The sequence below is a fragment of the Eucyclogobius newberryi genome, unplaced genomic scaffold, assembly GCF_026437365.1.
Source record: "Eucyclogobius newberryi isolate DKJ021-1_F unplaced genomic scaffold, fEucNew1.0.hap1 SCAF_12, whole genome shotgun sequence".
NCBI lineage: Eukaryota > Metazoa > Chordata > Actinopteri > Gobiiformes > Gobiidae > Eucyclogobius > Eucyclogobius newberryi.
This window is the reverse complement of record NW_027315746.1, coordinates 11,300,250-11,320,445: the sequence shown is the minus strand read 5'-3', so window position 1 is coordinate 11,320,445 and position 20,196 is coordinate 11,300,250. Positions and strand designations below refer to the sequence as shown.

General features: G+C 44.8%; 1 protein-coding gene across 2 annotated transcripts in view; it reads right to left on the bottom strand.

Annotated features, from left to right (window-relative positions):
• Positions 1 to 20,196, bottom strand: part of prkci (protein kinase C, iota) — a 59,339-nt gene that overhangs the window by 31,497 nt on the left and 7,646 nt on the right. For both annotated transcript variants that reach the window (XM_072440791.1, XM_072440792.1), the window contains exons 2-3: positions 8,633 to 8,754; positions 3,123 to 3,212 (exon numbers count right to left, since the gene is read on the bottom strand). In XM_072440791.1, coding sequence (XP_072296892.1) covers positions 3,123 to 3,212; positions 8,633 to 8,754 — 212 coding nt within the window. The remainder of the gene's footprint in view (positions 1 to 3,122; positions 3,213 to 8,632; positions 8,755 to 20,196) is intronic.

Here is a 20,196-nt window from a genome sequence, read left to right as displayed (position 1 = left end):
TGTTAAAGAGTCACTTTAAAAAGGTTTTTACCGTGACACTCAGGATTCAGGTGTAGCCACACACTACTAAACGCAGTGGAAACACTGGTCTATTTACTAAAATACAAATACTTATTCTTTCATTCCCCATTGTCTAACATGCTACTATTCCTCAAGTTTGTGAGCAGCTTTACAAAACTGAACTTTCTGAAAGACAAAATAAGGTTACATTTGACTATAGACTTAATTTTGGTTCTAAAATTGTCATGATAATCATCTTTTGGTTCTTACAATTAACGTATTTTCCAGACTATAAGTCGCACCTTTTTTCATAGTTTAGGCCGGGGTGAGACTTATACTCCAGAGCGACTTATGTGATATTATTTGTTATTTTCACATGACAACCACAAGAGGGCGCTCTAGGGTCTAAGCGACGCAGAAGAAGAATCTGCACTTCCTCTGGAGTTTGTGGAGTTGTTTAGAAGTGACACAGAGGAAGAAGAATTCAATGGATTTAGTGATTTGGGGTCAAACTGATGCTTTGGTAAACTTGTTAGCATGTTCTTTATGCTATAGTTATCTGAATAACTGTTCATATGTTACGTTAACATACCAGACACTTACCACAGTTCTGTCTGTGCCTCATGTAGCTGAAGGTGTTAGCGTTAGCATACCATGTTCTCTCATCTGTTATTATTTTAAACTGCATTTGAGATGAAATGTCTGTTCTTGGTCTTGGATTTTATCAAATACATTTCCCCAAACAATGTGACTTATAGTCCAGAAAATACGGTACATTTTGACCTGAATAATCACGATTGTCAATTAACCAAATAAACTCAATACAGATTCAACACAGTCTCTCTAAATAATAATGCATGTTTTTACTTATCTATTGTAATTTCTCTATTCTATATTCACACGCTTGTAAAACATTGCTCATTGTCCGTGCGTCTGAAACAACCTGGTAGCGTCTGGTACAAGTCTGCGTGTCGTCGTGCTGCCGATGCAGACGCTCCTCTAGACTTGGGGTCGCGGTGTGAGTCAGAGTTGAGGCGTGTGCTTAGCGCAGACAAGCTCGTTAGCGCGCGGATCTGGCAACCCCCCGGTAGCGCTGTCAACTTCCCACCTCTCTCCATTCATCCACTGTACGCTCTGCTTGACCCCCGCGCCTTCTGGATTTGAATGAAACTTTACAGCGTGCGGTGGAGGACAACAAGCCCCGCGACGTGTCAATCAAACGCCTCGCATTCAGTCGAGACCTGAAAAGGATTCGCCGGATTTGATGAAAGGACTAAGACAGGAAGTGGTCTGGCCCGGGGGGTTGGAGTGCAGACGTCAGCAGCTTGAAGGCCTTTCACAGGTCAGAGCGTCTTTGAGCATATGTTAGAGCGAGTCGGCGGCGTGTACTTGGACATAATGTGTGTATAAATAAAACCGGGAAAGCGATTAGAGGCAGGAAATAATGATTTAGAGAGTTTTTCCTGGAGACGGTCGGTGAACCAGAGAATGATCTTTACAGTCTGGCATGATACAACAAATATATAGAGAAAAAATACACCTTTTTTGACATTTTTTGTTAATTTACGCCCATCAAACTGTTTTAACGTTACATTTTTTTTATCTATATCTATTTTATGGTTTTATTTATGGTTTTAAATTGTATTCTATTCACAATTGCAGCACTTTGTAAACAGCTTTTCTTTGTAAAATGCGCTGAAAAAATGAAGTGGACTATATAATATTCCACTATATGATAGTTTCTCGTGGAGGGTACGCCAGGAATGTTGCAGGGCATTAAACGCATCCATCTCCCTGGAAACGCCACCAGGTCAGATCCGTGGTGAGGCGACACAACTCACAGCGAGAAAAGGTGGATGCGATTACAGTGATCCCTCGTTTATCGTGGGGGTTACGTTCCAAGAAGAACCCGCGGGAGTCGAAATCCGCGAAGTAGAAACCTTTATTTTTTTTTACAGTTATTATACAATGAAATACTCCATAAAACATTGAAGCTCACGCGCGTGTCCCGCAGCTCACACGCGCGCTCTCACCGGCCCCGCAAACTTCAATTTGGCAAGCGTTATTGACACACAGGTAGAGAAGACGCGGAGAGACTGTTTAGCCAATCAGAATGCAGAACACAATGCATGATGAAAATCCGCAAAAAGTGAACCGCGTTATAGCGAGGGATCACTGTACTGCCATACTGCGGAACGTTCAAAGCAAAGGGATGACATCTCCATGGAGACAAGAAGGTGGCCGACCCTGCACCAGAAAAGTTACATAGTGCACCTTTAAAAACTGCACTTAAAAAACCTTTAAAAACTGCACTTAAATAACATCAGCACATTAGATATATATAATACCTTGGGCTTTCGTGTGTGTGTGTGTGTGTGTGTGTGTTTGATTAGAGGTGTGAGTGTGTGTGTGTGTGTGTGGGGTATATAAAGAAATGTATGTAATGAATTTGAGGAGACCCCAGGAAGAATAGCAACTGGTTTGCAGGAGCTAATCTTAATAAACAAAACTAAACTTGAAGAACTTTATGCAATGGCGCTTTTTTTATATATTTCTTACACTTTTCTATAGAAATGGAATTAATAATTGATAAAATAAGAAAAGTATGTTCATTAAAAGTTACAACATGTAAGTGATTTCATTTCGTTGGCCCAAGAGTGCTTAAAGCTCTTTGGTTAATGACTGTTCATTCAATAAAGTCTGAAAACTTCATCAAATATTAAACAAACATTCTCTTTTAATGACATAGATATTGAAACTATCAATATAACTGTACACTTTCATGAATAATCAGTTTTTTTCCAGGACAAATTACCAAATGTATTGTAATATGTATTTTATGGACTGTTTTAATAGAGCAAAGCTAAACTGGTGATACATGTATGGTTTTCACTGTATTATCTATTCCTGTCAATCAGGGAGTACAGATGGAAATGAACTATTTAGCTACAATCTGGTACGGTACAGCTTTGTTTTTTACAAGCTTTCTGTACATTGTCCCTTCAAATAAAGACTAAAATAATCTTAACTAAACATGAACCATCTGGCCTTGTTCACTTTTGGACTACTTCAGAACGGGAGGAGTAAGACACAACGTTAGCGTGTTTAGCATTAGCGCTCACCGTGGATAATGAGCTCTGAGTCTTTGTTGAGCTCATAGAGACGCAGCGCCTCCTCCAGCTCCAGCTGTGACGACACTGTGCACGGGTCACCTGCAGCACACAAACACATCACTCTCACTACATGTACATACATAAATAACACTACATGTACATAAATAACACTACATGTACATAAGTAATAGTACATGTACATAAATAATGGTACACGTATAGTAAACAACACAACATTTACATAAATAACTAGATTTTACAGTTTAAATGTAAAATTGTGTTTTCCAGCCATCTTTTTCCAGGTCGCGGGGGCAGCAGTCTAAGCAGGGACTCCCAGACTTCCCACTGCCCAGACACTTCCCCCAACTCCTCCGGGGTTATCCCGAGGCGTGTCCTGAGTCTTCCCCGGGGCCTCTTCCCTGTGGGACATGTCCGAAATACCTCCTCAGGGAGATGCCCCGGAGGCATCCGGAACAGATGCCCGAGCCACCTCAGCTGGTTCCTCTCGACGTGGAGGAGCAGCGGCTCTACTCCGAGCTCCTCTCGTGTGGCCGAGCTCCTCACCCTATCTCTAAGGGAGCGCCCAGCCACCCGGAGGAGGAAACTCATTTCGATCGCTTGTATCCGCAATCTTGTTCTTTCGGTCAGTACCCAAAGCTCATGACCATAGGTGAGGGCAGGAACGAGAGCTTTGTTTTTCCACTCAGCTCCTTCTTCGCCACAACAGTCCGATTTTGTTTTAATTGTGTTTTATTGTGCTTTATTCCTCATGTGATTTGTATTATGAGCACATTTAGCAAAAGCAGAAACAAATAGCTATATGTATCGCACTTGAACGTATATAGCCATTTGTTTCTGCTTTTGCTTTTTCTGCTTTCTTTCTGAAGCCTACTCCTTCCCTCCATTGCCTGTCCCTCAATAAAACCACTTGCCACAAACTTGGTAAACTAAATCAAATTTCACAGTCGCAAGAACTTTGCAGCAACAGCGTTTGCCGTCAATAAACAATTACTTTTGCGGGAGCTTTAACAAAGACAAGTTGGGAGCTTGGTTCCGCTGGCGCCGGGGCAAAGGTGTGAAAGGTGAGCTGTCCAATAAAGCAACGTGACATTTAAAACTATGTTCGTCTCGGCTCGAGGTGTGAGGGCAATTGTAACACATGAACTTTGAAAGAATAATATGAAGGAAATTAACCCTGAGACTAATCAATGCTGCCATTTTGTGTCATTTCGTTTTATAGCTATTTGTGCAATTCTTTAGGTCACTAATTAAAATACCAGCTGGAAGTAGAGCCAATTAGTTCTTTTCAATAATGAGAAAAGTCAAAAGATTAAAAGGCATAACTAGCTTGGCCCTTCACATCTCATTGAATTATCAACAAAAAAATATCATATAAATAATTTTAGAAGCTAAAAGAATGTTTAGAAAGGCAAATTGTCTGGTGTTTTTGTGCCGTTTGTTTAATTCTACATCTACAAAATAGTAATAGTTTTGATTTACCGTAATATACTCATTAAGGTGAAAAATATACCCCTGTCTTTTAATGCCTGCTTCAGTTTCATGTGCAGTATTTCAAGCCCAGGTGTTGTCAATAACCTTTACAGTTGTCATTATGACTACTGCACATGTATTTCTAGTTATAATGAAACACAGGTTATGGTTAAAGCAGGCAGCAAAATAAACAGGGGCCCGGGGCCCGCAAGCAGCTGAATCTCCGGCGGGCCCGCGGTTTGAAATAGGAGGGGGCCCGCCGTGTCCCTCCTCGAAAAAAATCAAGATTTAACTAGTAATTTGGCCATATTCGGGGCATTTTCATCGCTTAAGTTTGGTTTTGACAGACATTCCCACTTCGCACGTCTTCTCGCTTCTCATTGGCCGAACGGTGCGCGCTGCGTGCTGCGTTCGTGTTGCGTTCACGTGTCCTCGGAAATGCTCGGTCTAATTTTCGGGGCAATGTATATGTTAGTAGTTTATTTTGTAGGACGTGATTTCATATATTCCACAAGATCTCCTTGTGTCAAATGCTGTAAACAGTATTTATTTTGTATCTAAGAAACATTATTATATTGAATTAAACAGTTTTAAAGATCATGATCTCTGGTTTATATGAATTCCATATTTGTGCTCTTCATATCAAATAACAGATAAAAGTACTTTAAATTGTTTTACATGCCAATAACCAGGTTTAAAACAACACATTTATCTTGTTCTTATGACGCCGCGATGCCGCGCGCGCTTATGGGCCCCTGAAATTGCTTGGGGATCCCTAACTTTGAAAATCTATTTCTCAGCCTGTAAAGTCTCATCTACAATAGCTGAACGCTTTATTAATGCTACATTAATGAACTTTGTCTGATTTTCATCACAAAGTACCGTATTTTCCTGACTATAAAGCACCCTGGCCAAAACTATGAAAAAAGGTGCAACTTTTTTATCAGTTTGTTTATGTAGCAATCAGAGCTGAAATTAGCACGACGACGACCTAATAAACAAATATAACGTTATTATGTGCAATAAGTGAAGTTAGAAAACGAGGAGCTGGAAGTTAGACATTGACTCGTACTACTTACTGCGTAATGAACATATAAACATTAAACTGTGCTGTACAAAATCCATGTTTTTATTTGCCATTAAAATTAAAGGGATAGAACATTTACATCAGTACCAGGCTGTAGGTTTTTAATCATTTTAAACACGTCGCTGGTGAAAAGGTCTATAATGAAGCTCAATATCACTAAAACATTGACACAAATGATCTGAAATATTGTATATATTGCAAATTAGAACAAAAACTCCAGATTTTACTCTTTAAATCTAAAAATGTAAACCTATTGAATAGAATATGATCATGTTAAAACAGACACTCATGTTATAAAATAGCTGTACACTCTCATTATCTACCATGTGTGCACTGTGCACATGTCATCTCCATGCTGACCTTTGACCCCGGCCACATCATTACTTTTAGCTCTTGTTGCTTCTATGGCGGGCGCAGGAGGATGGGTGGATTCCTCTAAACACGCTGCTTCATTAAGGGCATCGGCAGCTTTTATCAGACGCGGTAATGACTGGGCTAATGGTGCGTGGGCGCGCGGAGGGGCAGGTGAGCGGGCGATAACGACTCCGGGGCGGCTGACCTCGTCCTGACAGCTCCTAACAAACCGCCTCACAACCAGGAAGTGGCGGGAGAGTCCAGCACCTTCTGATAAGAACTGAAACTACTGTAATTGTGTGACGGGACAAACTTTGTTAGGGTTAAATGAGAATATCCTACAACGGTAATGATGTAGTGCTCAGACGTGGAGTTAAAAACAGGGTTGTCCAGTAGTTTGCAGGTTAAATGTTAATGTTTTTTTAACACCAAGTACCACAAATAAAAAAATATCTGACCTTATTTAGTCCTACCAGATTCAAACTGGGTCTACAACAGGTCTAAATTAAAGACAAACCAAAATAAAAAGGCTGGAATATAGGACTACATCATAACAGTATTTCTAACCAATGATGAGGGCACATTTTCTGATAAACTTTACTCTAAAATAAGAACACTAGAACTGCAAAGGAATCCACCCGTGTACCTGGACCACAGCTTGAGAATCACATTCATCTTGCATACGCTTCTCATTCTCCTGCTGTTCTTGTGCTGCATTGCAACAGTGAAATGTCCTCAATGTGGGACAAATATTGTAAACGCTCTCTTATCTTTCTGGCAAGTGTATGAGGAATTTTGATATCTAGAAATTGTATTTTCTTTTCTTTTTTAAGGATGTTTTGGCCCGAAGGACAGCTGAGCATGAAATGGGGATGAGAGAGAAGGGAGGACATGCAGTAAAGGCAGCACAGGAATTGTATTTTCACTGTAAACTGCTCATTAGCATAAGTCAACATGTCTGGGCAGGTCGGGTCATGCAGTTCGTTTCCTGTTAATGTTTATGGTTAATTAACCGGCCTGAACGAAAAACCATGGAAATGAGTCTGTAGAGCTCAGACTGGACACAGCTCTGTTTAGCATCATCTTTCATTTTATTCATCTTGTATTACAGGGAAATGGACTTTTGTCAGATTTAGTTTTAGTATTGCATATCAATTAATCTGGTGAAATTGTAAGAACGTAATTAAAATTAAGACCATTCAAGATACAGGAAAGGTTAAAAAAATAAGATTGCTCTAATTTGTATCTAATGTTTCTATATTTTTGACATTCCTATCACCTATCGCTTCTATTCAATCTTCAATCCTCCTTCACATCTCCACTCCTCCTCTTCTCCTCTTCTCTCCAGCTCTCAGTTCCATCTGTCCATCTTGTCTCCATGGGGGAAACAGAGCTTTCAGCCGCTCTCCCTCCAGACCTCCACAAAGTCTCTGTTCTACTCTTCAAATCCAGACTTAAACCTCCCTGTTCCACTCTTCAAATCCAGACTTAAAACCTCCCTGTTCCACTCTTCAAATCCAGACTTAAAACCTCCCTGTTCCACTCTTCAAATCCAGACTTAAAACCTCCCTGTTCCACTCTTCAAATCCAGACTTAAAACCTCCCTGTTCCACTCTTCAAATCCAGACTTAAACCTCCCTGTTCCACTCTTCAAATCCAGACTTAAAACCTCCCTGTTCCACTCTTCAAATCCAGACTTAAAACCTCCCTGTTCCACTCTTCAAATCCAGACTTAAACCTCCCTGTTCCACTCTTCAAATCCAGACTTAAAACCTCCCTGTTCCACTCTTCAAATCCAGACTTAAAACCTCCCTGTTCCACTCTTCAAATCCAGACTTAAACCTCCCTGTTCCACTCTTCAAATCCAGACTTAAAACCTCCCTGTTCCACTCTTCAAATCCAGACTTAAAACCTCCCTGTTCCACTCTTCAAATCCAGACTTAAACCTCCCTGTTCCACTCTTCAAATCCAGACTTAAACCTCCCTGTTCCACTCTTCAAATCCAGACTTAAAACCTCCCTGTTCCACTCTTCAAATCCAGACTTAAAACCTCCCTGTTCCACTCTTCAAATCCAGACTTAAAACCTCCCTGTTCCACTCTTCAAATCCAGACTTAAAACCTCCCTGTTCCACTCTTCAAATCCAGACTTAAACCTCCCTGTTCCACTCTTCAAATCCAGACTTAAAACCTCCCTGTTCCACTCTTCAAATCCAGACTTAAAACCTCCCTGTTCCACTCTTCAAATCCAGACTTAAACCTCCCTGTTCCACTCTTCAAATCCAGACTTAAACCTCCCTGTTCCACTCTTCAAATCCAGACTTAAACCTCCCTGTTCCACTCTTCAAATCCAGACTTAAAACCTCCCTTTTCCACTCTTCAAATCCAGACTTAAACCTCCCTGTTCCACTCTTCAAATCCAGACTTAAACCTCCCTGTTCCACTCTTCAAATCCAGACTTAAAACCTCCCTGTTCCACTCTTCAAATCCAGACTTAAACCTCCCTGTTCCACTCTTCAAATCCAGACTTAAACCTCCCTGTTCCACTCTTCAAATCCAGACAAATCCGGGGGGGGGACAGAATCGTACCTTCCTCGTCGATCCACTTCATGGTGAAGAGCTGGTCGTTGTCCATGGAGCACATGTCGCGCACCTCTCCGTACAGACCCTCGAACGAGATGGACGGCTCGAAGTGAGTGATCATGATGTCCCTGTGGAGAGAGAGAGCACGGGTTCAGGCCTCAGACAAGACACCGACAAATCACGACCGAATATCGAATCCAACTAAACATTTTACACCAACTGAATATCTAGTTTTGACTTTTAGTATCAGTTGGGGCTTTCGCTACACACCACAAAAGTATCGACGTTGCCACTTTGCCAGACACGATACACAATATTGCAACAAACTAAATATATTGCAACAGCGCCGATGAAAACTTTGAAAAAGACTTGATCATGATGATTTTTAGTCATGATTTTGCCTCCTCCCTCTAAATTAGCCTCGAGTTAGTCTTTGTTTATTAGTCAAAAAGAAAAAAAAGTAACAGACTACACTTAATATAATAAAAATAATGTCTCAAAAAGTACATTCATACCTCTGTATAAAACTGATATTGCAGTACTATCACATATTACGATTAAGTTGAATATAGTGCAGCCCTCGTATCAATTAGCATCTAGGTTCATCCATTTTTGTCAACCCTCCTCAGCTCAAAAGATGACTTTTTCGTACATCGCGGCCCCCTATAAAGTACCGGTAGTATACGTGACACCGGCAGAGTCCTAGAAGCAGCAGAGTTCCTCATTAAAGCTTAGGCTGTGCGGTGTAGTGCTGGTCCTTCACTGACACTGCACTGAAAAGACAGAAAATCATGTTTTTATCCCCCAAACGCTGCTGCAGTGAGTCACAGTCTGCCAGTCTGTCACATCCTGAGAGCATTCAGCGTCACCGCTCCTTTGTAAGGGTGAGACAGAAAACACTGAGGAGGGAGAGGAGAGAGGGAGCGAGGGAGAAGAGAGGAGAGAGAGGAGAGAGTGACAGAGGAACAGAGCGAGGGAGGGAGAAGAGAGGCAAGAGAGGAGAGAGTGACAGAGGAAGATGAACAGAGCGAGGGAGGGAGAAGAGAGGCAAGAGAGGAGAGTGACAGAGGAAGATGAACAGAGCGAGGGGGGAGAAGAGGCAAGAGAGGAGAGAGTGACAGAGGAAGATGAACAGAGCGAGGGAGGAAGAAGAGAGGAGAGAGAGGAGAGAGTGACAGAGGAAGATGAACAGAGCGAGGGAGGAAGAAGAGAGGAGAGAGTGACAGAGGAAGATGAACAGAGCGAGGGAGGGAGAAGAGAGGAGAGAGAGGAGAGAGTGACAGAGGAAGATGAACAGAGCGAGGGAGGAAGAAGAGAGGAGAGAGAGGAGAGAGTGACAGGAAGACGAACAGAGCGAGGGAGGGAGAAGAGAGGAGGAGAGAGAGGAGAGAGTGACAGAGGAAGATGAACAGAGCGAGGGAGGAAGAAGAGAGGCAAGAGAGGAGAGAGTGACAGAGGAAGATGAACAGAGCAAGGGAGGAAGAAGAGAGGAGAGAGGAGAGAGTGACAGAGGAAGATGAATAGAGCGAGGGAGGAAGAAGAGAGGCAAGAGAGGAGAGAGTGACAGAGGAAGATGAACAGAGCAAGGGAGGAAGAAGAGAGGAGAGAGAGGAGAGAGTGACAGAGGAAGACGAACAGAGCGAGGGAGGGAGAAGAGAGGAGGAGAGAGAGGAGAGAGTGACAGAGGAAGATGAACAGAGCGAGGGAGGAAGAAGAGAGGCAAGAGAGGAGAGAGTGACAGAGGAAGATGAACAGAGCAAGGGAGGAAGAAGAGAGGAGAGAGTGACAGAGGAAGATGAATAGAGCGAGGGAGGAAGAAGAGAGGCAAGAGAGGAGAGAGTGACAGAGGAAGATGAACAGAGCAAGGGAGGAAGAAGAGAGGAGAGAGAGGAGAGAGTGACAGAGGAAGATGAACAGAGCGAGGGAGGGAGAGGAGAGAGAAGAGAGAGTGACAGAGGAACAGAGCGAGGGAGGGAGAAGAGAGGCAAGAGAGGAGAGAGTGACAGAGGAAGATGAACAGAGCGAGGGAGGAAGAAGAGAGGAGAGAGTGACAGAGGAAGATGAACAGAGCGAGGGAGGGAGAAGAGAGGCAAGAGAGGAGAGAGTGACAGAGGAAGATGAACAGAGCGAGGGAGGAAGAAGAGAGGCTAGAGAGGAGAGAGTGACAGAGGAAGATGAACAGAGCGAGGGAGGAAGAAGAGAGGCAAGAGAGGAGAGAGTGACAGAGGAAGATGAACAGAGCGAGGGAGGAAGAAGAGAGGAGAGAGAGGAGAGAGTGACAGAGGAAGATGAACAGAGCGAGGGAGGAAGAAGAGAGGCAAGAGAGGAGAGAGTGACAGAGGAAGATGAACAGAGCGAGGGAGGGAGAAGAGAGGCAAGAGAGGAGAGAGTGACAGAGGAAGATGAACAGAGCGAGGGGGGAGAAGAGGCAAGAGAGGAGAGAGTGACAGAGGAAGATGAACAGAGCGAGGGAGGGAGAAGAGAGGAGAGAGAGGAGAGAGTGACAGAGGAAGATGAACAGAGCGAGGGAGGAAGAAGAGAGGAGAGAGTGACAGAGGAAGATGAACAGAGCGAGGGAGGGAGAAGAGAGGAGAGAGAGGAGAGAGTGACAGAGGAAGATGAACAGAGCGAGGGAGGAAGAAGAGAGGAGAGAGAGGAGAGAGTGACAGAGGAAGATGAACAGAGCGAGGGAGGGAGAAGAGAGGAGAGAGAGGAGAGAGTGACAGAGGAAGACGAACAGAGCGAGGGAGGGAGAAGAGAGGAGGAGAGAGAGGAGAGAGTGACAGAGGAAGATGAACAGAGCGAGGGAGGAAGAAGAGAGGCAAGAGAGGAGAGAGTGACAGAGGAAGATGAACAGAGCAAGGGAGGAAGAAGAGAGGCTAGAGAGGAGAGAGTGACAGAGGAAGATGAACAGAGCGAGGGAGGAAGAAGAGAGGCAAGAGAGGAGAGAGTGACAGAGGAAGATGAACAGAGCAAGGGAGGAAGAAGAGAGGCAAGAGAGGAGAGAGTGACAGAGGAAGATGAACAGAGCGAGGGAGGAAGAAGAGAGGCAAGAGAGGAGAGAGTGACAGAGGAAGATGAACAGAGCGAGGGAGGAAGAAGAGAGGAGAGAGAGGAGAGAGTGACAGAGGAAGATGAACAGAGCGAGGGAGGGAGAAGAGAGGCAAGAGAGGAGAGAGTGACAGAGGAAGATGAACAGAGCGAGGGAGGAAGAAGAGAGGCTAGAGAGGAGAGAGTGACAGAGGAAGATGAACAGAGCGAGGGAGGAAGAAGAGAGGCAAGAGAGGAGAGAGTGACAGAGGAAGATGAACAGAGCGAGGGAGGAAGAAGAGAGGAGAGAGAGGAGAGAGTGACAGAGGAAGATGAACAGAGCAAGGGAGGAAGAAGAGAGGCTAGAGAGGAGAGAGTGACAGAGGAAGATGAACAGAGCGAGGGAGGAAGAAGAGAGGCTAGAGAGGAGAGAGTGACAGAGGAAGATGAACAGAGCGAGGGAGGAAGAAGAGAGGCAAGAGAGGAGAGAGTGACAGAGGAAGATGAACAGAGCGAGGGAGGAAGAAGAGAGGCTAGAGAGGAGAGAGTGACAGAGGAAGATGAACAGAGCAAGGGAGGAAGAAGAGAGGAGAGAGAGGAGAGAGTGACAGAGGAAGATGAACAGAGCGAGGGAGGAAGAAGAGAGGAGAGAGAGGAGAGAGTGACAGAGGAAGATGAACAGAGCAAGGGAAAAGCGAGGGCCGAAAAGAGATAGATATAGATGTAGAAAGAGAGAGCGGTGGGGGTGTGTGGGTGGAATCAAGTGAATAAGTGCCCGTTGGTCACGTGACTCTATCCTTCGTTCAGACCCCCGAGAGACGTCCGACTTGCTCAGCATCAGCTCCGAGCAACTGCTCACTCCAGTCAGAGAGCGGCCTCTTCATTTGCCTCTCATTAAGGATTTGTACGTTTCGAAATGAGACGAGCGCGGAACCGATTGCTCGACTCGATCAATATGGCGGAATGAAACAAACAAACAAACGCAGAGCAAAGTCATTTCAAAACGTGGACAGTTTAACAGAAATGTACCGGTGCGAGTCCGCTGAGGTGGCGTGGACGGGATTTGGGTCAGAGGTCATTGAAACGAGGCGCGGCGCCAGAGTGTGACCGATTTGGGAGCACGCGCCGCTAAAATGTTGTTGGGCGTGGCTTTTCCTGTGTTGGCGGCCTCGTTTCAGGAGGGCCGACTGACAACACTTAATGGAAGAGATGACAATTCAAGATGGTGCTCATTATTCTGCATCGTATTATATTTAGTATTTTTTTTATTTATTTAATGCGCCTTGTATATGAAGAATTATCAAAAATAGACCATTCATTGACAGTGCCCATTATAGTGCAGAAAATACGGTACTATTATTCATACCAGTCGCAAAAACAAGATTCTCATTTGTGAATTTTGTTCCCTGACAATGGGAATGAAACAGAGTCCGATTGTTCTGAAGGGTGTTAACAAAGGAAGACATGTGCAATAAATATTCAACCCCCAAAATATTGTCATTTATTGAAGAAAACGTCAATATAATCGTTATTGTGACCCGCCCAGGAGTGGTTAGAGGAGTAAAAATAACCCAAAGAATGGCAGGGCTGAAGACTCATTACTGTACTGCAGAGTAATATTGAGGAAATGAAATTAGAGTGGAAGACAAACGGGGGAAAGAGACCGTCTAAAGGGCAGGCGGGCGTCTGACAGTGGAATAGGGCTCTTCAGGAACCAGACACAGCAGGAGGACCAGCACCTCCAACAGTTTAAGGAAGTCCTAGTGGTTTCCCTCCAGATGAGTTACAACACATTAACACCACACTGGTCCACTACAACCAAAACAAGAGTAGAAATTGGCTTATATCAACTCTCGTACAGACACTAGCACTATTCTTGAAAACGACTGGAGGATGGTAACGATTTCAAAAACATCGTCCAGATGAAACCGCCTCACCACGGACCACTCGACTCAAGTGAATTCAATATTTTTGGTTGGTTTATGTGTCTACCTTACAAAAAAAATGTGCTTTAAACACAATTTTCTTTCTCTTAATTGGACCAAACGATCATATGCAGGGGTGTGCGCGGTGGCAGGGCGGTTAGAGCTCTCGGCGAGGTCATGGGTTTGATTCCCGGGCCGGTCCAGTTCTCTCTACCGACTGCGTGTCCTTCCCAGTGTTACTGTGTCACTTCTCTCCGGGTTCTACGGCTTCCTCCCACCGTCCAAACGCATGCGAATGGCCCCTGGTGTCCGTGTGTCTGCGTGTTGACCCTGCGACGAGCTGGCCCCTGTCCAGAGTGTGCCCCGCCTAAGGCCTAAAGTCACTGGGATAGACTCCAGTCAGCCGCGACCCCTGACGGGAAAAAGCGGCAGAAAATGTGTGAAAACGGATCAAATGCAGTACTTTTTACGGCAAATTTAAATCATTATACTAACATATCACACTGTATTGTAATAAAGACTTAACATTTATGTTCCAAGCGTTATTAAAGGTGCAGTGGCTCTGTCAAAGCTTTGTTAAGAGCAGCATCTGAATGACACTGTTGACCTGGTTTCAATACAGCCCTCGGTGGAAACAATTTAGTCCTTAAATTATTTTCACTGGAGGTTTAGGTAAAAAAAAAAACTGTTACTTTAGCATATTTTTGTGACACCGTGATTTAAATCAAAATGGATAAAAGAGAGGAATAAACGAGTAAACAATGTAGCATTTCAATGACGGATTTGTGAAGTCCAAGGGCATGAATGTGGACGAGGCCACGGGAGTGGGCACTGCTCAGAGCCGCTACAGTGAAGCCACGCCCACATTCACGTACTTGAGCTTACAGGCCCATAATGTGGGTGATGACGCACGCCGCAGAAAGGGCAATAAAAGCGTGAAATCTAGAAGAAATGTGTGTTCATTCATGTTTAGTGATGTCCAAATCAAGGACGGAGGGCAGGGGTAGAAAATTATAGACAGATAAAATGTGGATCTGATTATATTTGTATTATTGTATTTTTTCTGATAGACAATTCGAAAATCTAAATTCCTTTCGTCAACTTGAATTATCGATGTCACTTATGGCCCAAACACGGCTCTCAAGAGTTATTGGCACACCCTTTGGAAACAGGAAAGGCGGGGCATCTGACAGGAACGAGGAAATAAGCACAGACTACTACTGTCATTCTGTGTCACTTTTTTTCTTTCTAACGTGACAGACAAAAGGCAAAGATAAAAAAAAGTATGTAAAAGTGCTTGTGAAATACAAACAAACATTACAAAAAAAGAACATGACGTGTATTAAAAGTGGCAGATGAGGACCAACACAGTGAAGAAAGTATGGTACAGAATACATCCTGCCGTGTCCCTGTCCCACACAAGGGTCATTGTTGGACACAGCTGTCACCTTTAATGAACATAACTGTGCGGTGAGTCATTAGGCCAAATCTACGCTCAGTGAAAGGAAACCGCTGCACAGTCTGCAGAGGAGAACGAGCGGGACTTTGGGTTTCAGGTCTGAGTCAGGGCTGAGTCAACGCATCACTGACGAGTAACGCCAACTCCTACGGCGACGTGAAGACCATTTCAAAACGTGGACGAGACGCGACTCCCGCAAGACAAAACGAGACGCAACTCCCACGAGACAAAACGAGACGCAACTCCCACAAGACAAAACGAGACACAACTACCACAAGACAAAACGAGACACAACTACCACAAGACAAAACGAGACACAACTACCACAAGACAAAACGAGACGCAACTCCCGTAAGACAAAACGAGACACAACTACCACAAGACAAAACGAGACAACTCCCACAAGACAAAACGAGACACAACTCCCACAAGACAAAACGAGACACAACTCCCGCAAGACAAAACGAGACGCAACTCCCGCAAGACAAAACGAGACGCAACTCCCGCAAGACAAAACGAGACGCAACTCCCACAAGACAAAACGAGACACGACTCCCACAAGACAAAACGAGACACAACTCCCGCAAGACAAAACGAGACACAACTACCACAAGACAAAACAAGACAACTACCACAAGACAAAACGAGACACAACTACCACGAGACAAAACGAGACACAACTCCCACAAGACAAAACGAGACAACTACCACAAGACAAAACGAGACACAACTCCCACAAGACAAAACGAGACACAACTACCACAAGACAAAACGAGACACAACTCCCGCAAGACAAAACGAGACACAACTCCCACAAGACAAAAGGGACGCAACTCCCACAAGACAAAACGAGACAACTACCACAAGACAAAACGAGACACAACTACCATGAGACAAAACGAGACACAACTCCCACAAGACAAAACGAGACACAACTCCCACAAGACAAAACGGGACGCAACTCCCACAAGACAAAACGGGACGCAACTCCCACAAGACAAAACGAGACAACTACCACAAGACAAAACGAGACACAACTCCCGCAAGACAAAACGAGACAACTCCCGCAAGACAAAACGAGACACAACTCCCACAAGACAAAACGGGACGCAACTCCCACAAGACAAAACGAGACAACTACCACAAGACAAAACGAGACACAACTCCCACAAGACAAAACGAGACACAACTCCCACAAGACAAAACGGGACGCAACTCCCACAAGACAAAACGAGACAACTCCCACAAGAAAAAACGAGACACAACTACCACGAGACAAAACGAGACACAACTCCCGCAAGACAAAACGAGACAACTCCCTCAAGACAAAACGAGATGCAACTCCCACAAGACAAAACGAGACACAACTCCCGCAAGACAAAACGAGACACAACTACCACGAGACAAAACGAGACACAACTCCCACAAGACAAAACGAGACACAACTCCCACAAGACAAAACGGGACGCAACTCCCACAAGACAAAACGAGACAACTACAAGACAAAACGAGACACAACTCCCGCAAGACAAAACGAGACGCAACTCCCACAAGACAAAACGAGACACGACTCCCACAAGACAAAACGAGACACGACTCCCACAAGACAAAACGAGACACGACTCCCAAAAGACAAAACGAGACACAACTACCACAAGACAAAACGGGACGCAACTCCCACAAGACAAAACGAGACAACTATCACAAGACAAAACGAGACACAACTCCCGCAAGACAAAACGAGACAACTACCACAAGACAAAACGAGACACAACTCCCGCAAGACAAAACGAGACAACTCCCGCAAGACAAAACGAGACACAACTCCCACAAGACAAAACGGGACGCAACTCCCACAAGACAAAACGAGACAACTACCACAAGACAAAACGAGACACAACTCCCACAAGACAAAACGAGACACAACTCCCACAAGACAAAACGGGACGCAACTCCCACAAGACAAAACGAGACAACTCCCACAAGAAAAAACGAGACACAACTACCACGAGACAAAACGAGACACAACTCCCGCAAGACAAAACGAGACAACTCCCTCAAGACAAAACGAGATGCAACTCCCACAAGACAAAACGAGACACAACTCCCGCAAGACAAAACGAGACACAACTACCACGAGACAAAACGAGACACAACTCCCACAAGACAAAACGAGACACAACTCCCACAAGACAAAACGGGACGCAACTCCCACAAGACAAAACGAGACAACTACAACAAGACAAAACGAGACACAACTCCCGCAAGACAAAACGAGACGCAACTCCCACAAGACAAAACGAGACACGACTCCCACAAGACAAAACGAGACACGACTCCCACAAGACAAAACGAGACACGACTCCCAAAAGACAAAACGAGACACAACTACCACAAGACAAAACGGGACGCAACTCCCACAAGACAAAACGAGACAACTACCACAAGACAAAACGAGACACAACTCCCGCAAGACAAAACGAGACAACTCCCGCAAGACAAAACGAGACACAACTCCCACAAGACAAAACGGGACGCAACTCCCACAAGACAAAACGAGACACGACTCCCACAAGACAAAACGAGACACGACTCCCAAAAGACAAAACGGGACACAACTACCACAAGACAAAACGGGACGCAACTCCCACAAGACAAAACGAGACAACTACCACAAGACAAAACGAGACACAACTCCCGCAAGACAAAACGAGACAACTCCCGCAAGACAAAACGAGACACAACTCCCACAAGACAAAACGGGACGCAACTCCCACAAGACAAAACGAGACACGACTCCCACAAGACAAAACGAGACACAACTACCACGAGACAAAACGAGACACAACTCCCACAAGACAAAACGAGACACAACTCCCACAAGACAAAACGAGACACAACTCCCACAAGACAAAACGAGACACAACTACCACGAGACAAAACGAGACACAACTCCCACAAGACAAAACGGGACGCAACTCCCACAAGACAAAACGAGACAACTCCCACAAGACAAAACGAGACACAACTCCCGCAAGACAAAACGAGACAACTCCCGCAAGACAAAACGAGACACAACTCCCACAAGACAAAACGGGACGCAACTCCCACAAGACAAAACGAGACACGACTCCCACAAGACAAAACGAGACACAACTACCACGAGACAAAACGAGACACAACTCCCACAAGACAAAACGAGACACAACTCCCACAAGACAAAACGAGACAACTCCCACAAGACAAAACGAGACACAACTACCACGAGACAAAACGAGACACAACTCCCACAAGACAAAACGGGACGCAACTCCCACAAGACAAAACGAGACAACTCCCACAAGACAAAACGAGACACAACTACCACGAGACAAAACGAGACACAACTCCAGCAAGACAAAACGAGACACAACTACCACGAGACAAAACGAGACACAACTACCACGAGACAAAACGAGACACAACTCCCACAAGACAAAACGAGACACAACTCCCGCAAGACAAAACGAGACACAACTACCACGAGACAAAACGAGACACAACTCCCGCAAGACAAAACGAGACGCAACTACCACGAGACAAAACGAGACACAACTCCCACAAGACAAAACGAGACACAACTCCCAAAAGACAAAACGGGACGCAACTCCCACAAGACAAAACAAGACAACTACCACAAGACAAAACGAGACACAACTACCACGAGACAAAACGAGACACAACTCCCACAAGACAAAACGAGACAACTACCACAAGACAAAACGAGACACAACTCCCACAAGACAAAACGAGACACAACTACCACAAGACAAAACGGGACGCAACTCCCACAAGACAAAACGAGACACAACTACCACAAGACAAAACGAGACAACTCCCGCAAGACAAAACGAGACACAACTCCCACAAGACAAAACGGGACGCAACTCCCACAAGACAAAACGAGACAACTACCACAAGACAAAACGAGACACAACTACCACGAGACACACCTCCCACAAGACAAAACGAGACACAACTCCCACAAGACAAAACGGGACGCAACTCCCACAAGACAAAACGAGACAACTCCCACAAGACAAAACGAGACACAACTACCACGAGACAAAACGAGACACAACTCCCACAAGACAAAACGGGACGCAACTCCCACAAGACAAAACGGGACGCAACTCCCACAAGACAAAACGAGACAACTACCACAAGACAAAACGAGACACAACTCCCGCAAGACAAAACGAGACAACTCCCGCAAGACAAAACGAGACACAACTCCCACAAGACAAAACGGGACGCAACTCCCACAAGACAAAACGAGACAACTACCACAAGACAAAACGAGACACAACTCCCACAAGACAAAACGAGACACAACTCCCACAAGACAAAACGGGACGCAACTCCCACAAGACAAAACGAGACAACTCCCACAAGAAAAAACGAGACACAACTACCACGAGACAAAACGAGACACAACTCCCGCAAGACAAAACGAGACAACTCCCTCAAGACAAAACGAGACGCAACTCCCACAAGACAAAACGAGACACAACTCCCGCAAGACAAAACGAGACACAACTACCACGAGACAAAACGAGACACAACTCCCACAAGACAAAACGAGACACAACTCCCACAAGACAAAACGGGACGCAACTCCCACAAGACAAAACGAGACAACTACAACAAGACAAAACGAGACACAACTCCCGCAAGACAAAACGAGACGCAACTCCCACAAGACAAAACGAGACACGACTCCCACAAGACAAAACGAGACACGACTCCCACAAGACAAAACGAGACACGACTCCCAAAAGACAAAACGAGACACAACTACCACAAGACAAAACGGGACGCAACTCCCACAAGACAAAACGAGACAACTACCACAAGACAAAACGAGACACAACTCCCGCAAGACAAAACGAGACAACTCCCGCAAGACAAAACGAGACACAACTCCCACAAGACAAAACGGGACGCAACTCCCACAAGACAAAACGAGACACGACTCCCACAAGACAAAACGAGACACGACTCCCAAAAGACAAAACGAGACACAACTACCACAAGACAAAACGGGACGCAACTCCCACAAGACAAAACGAGACAACTACCACAAGACAAAACGAGACACAACTCCCGCAAGACAA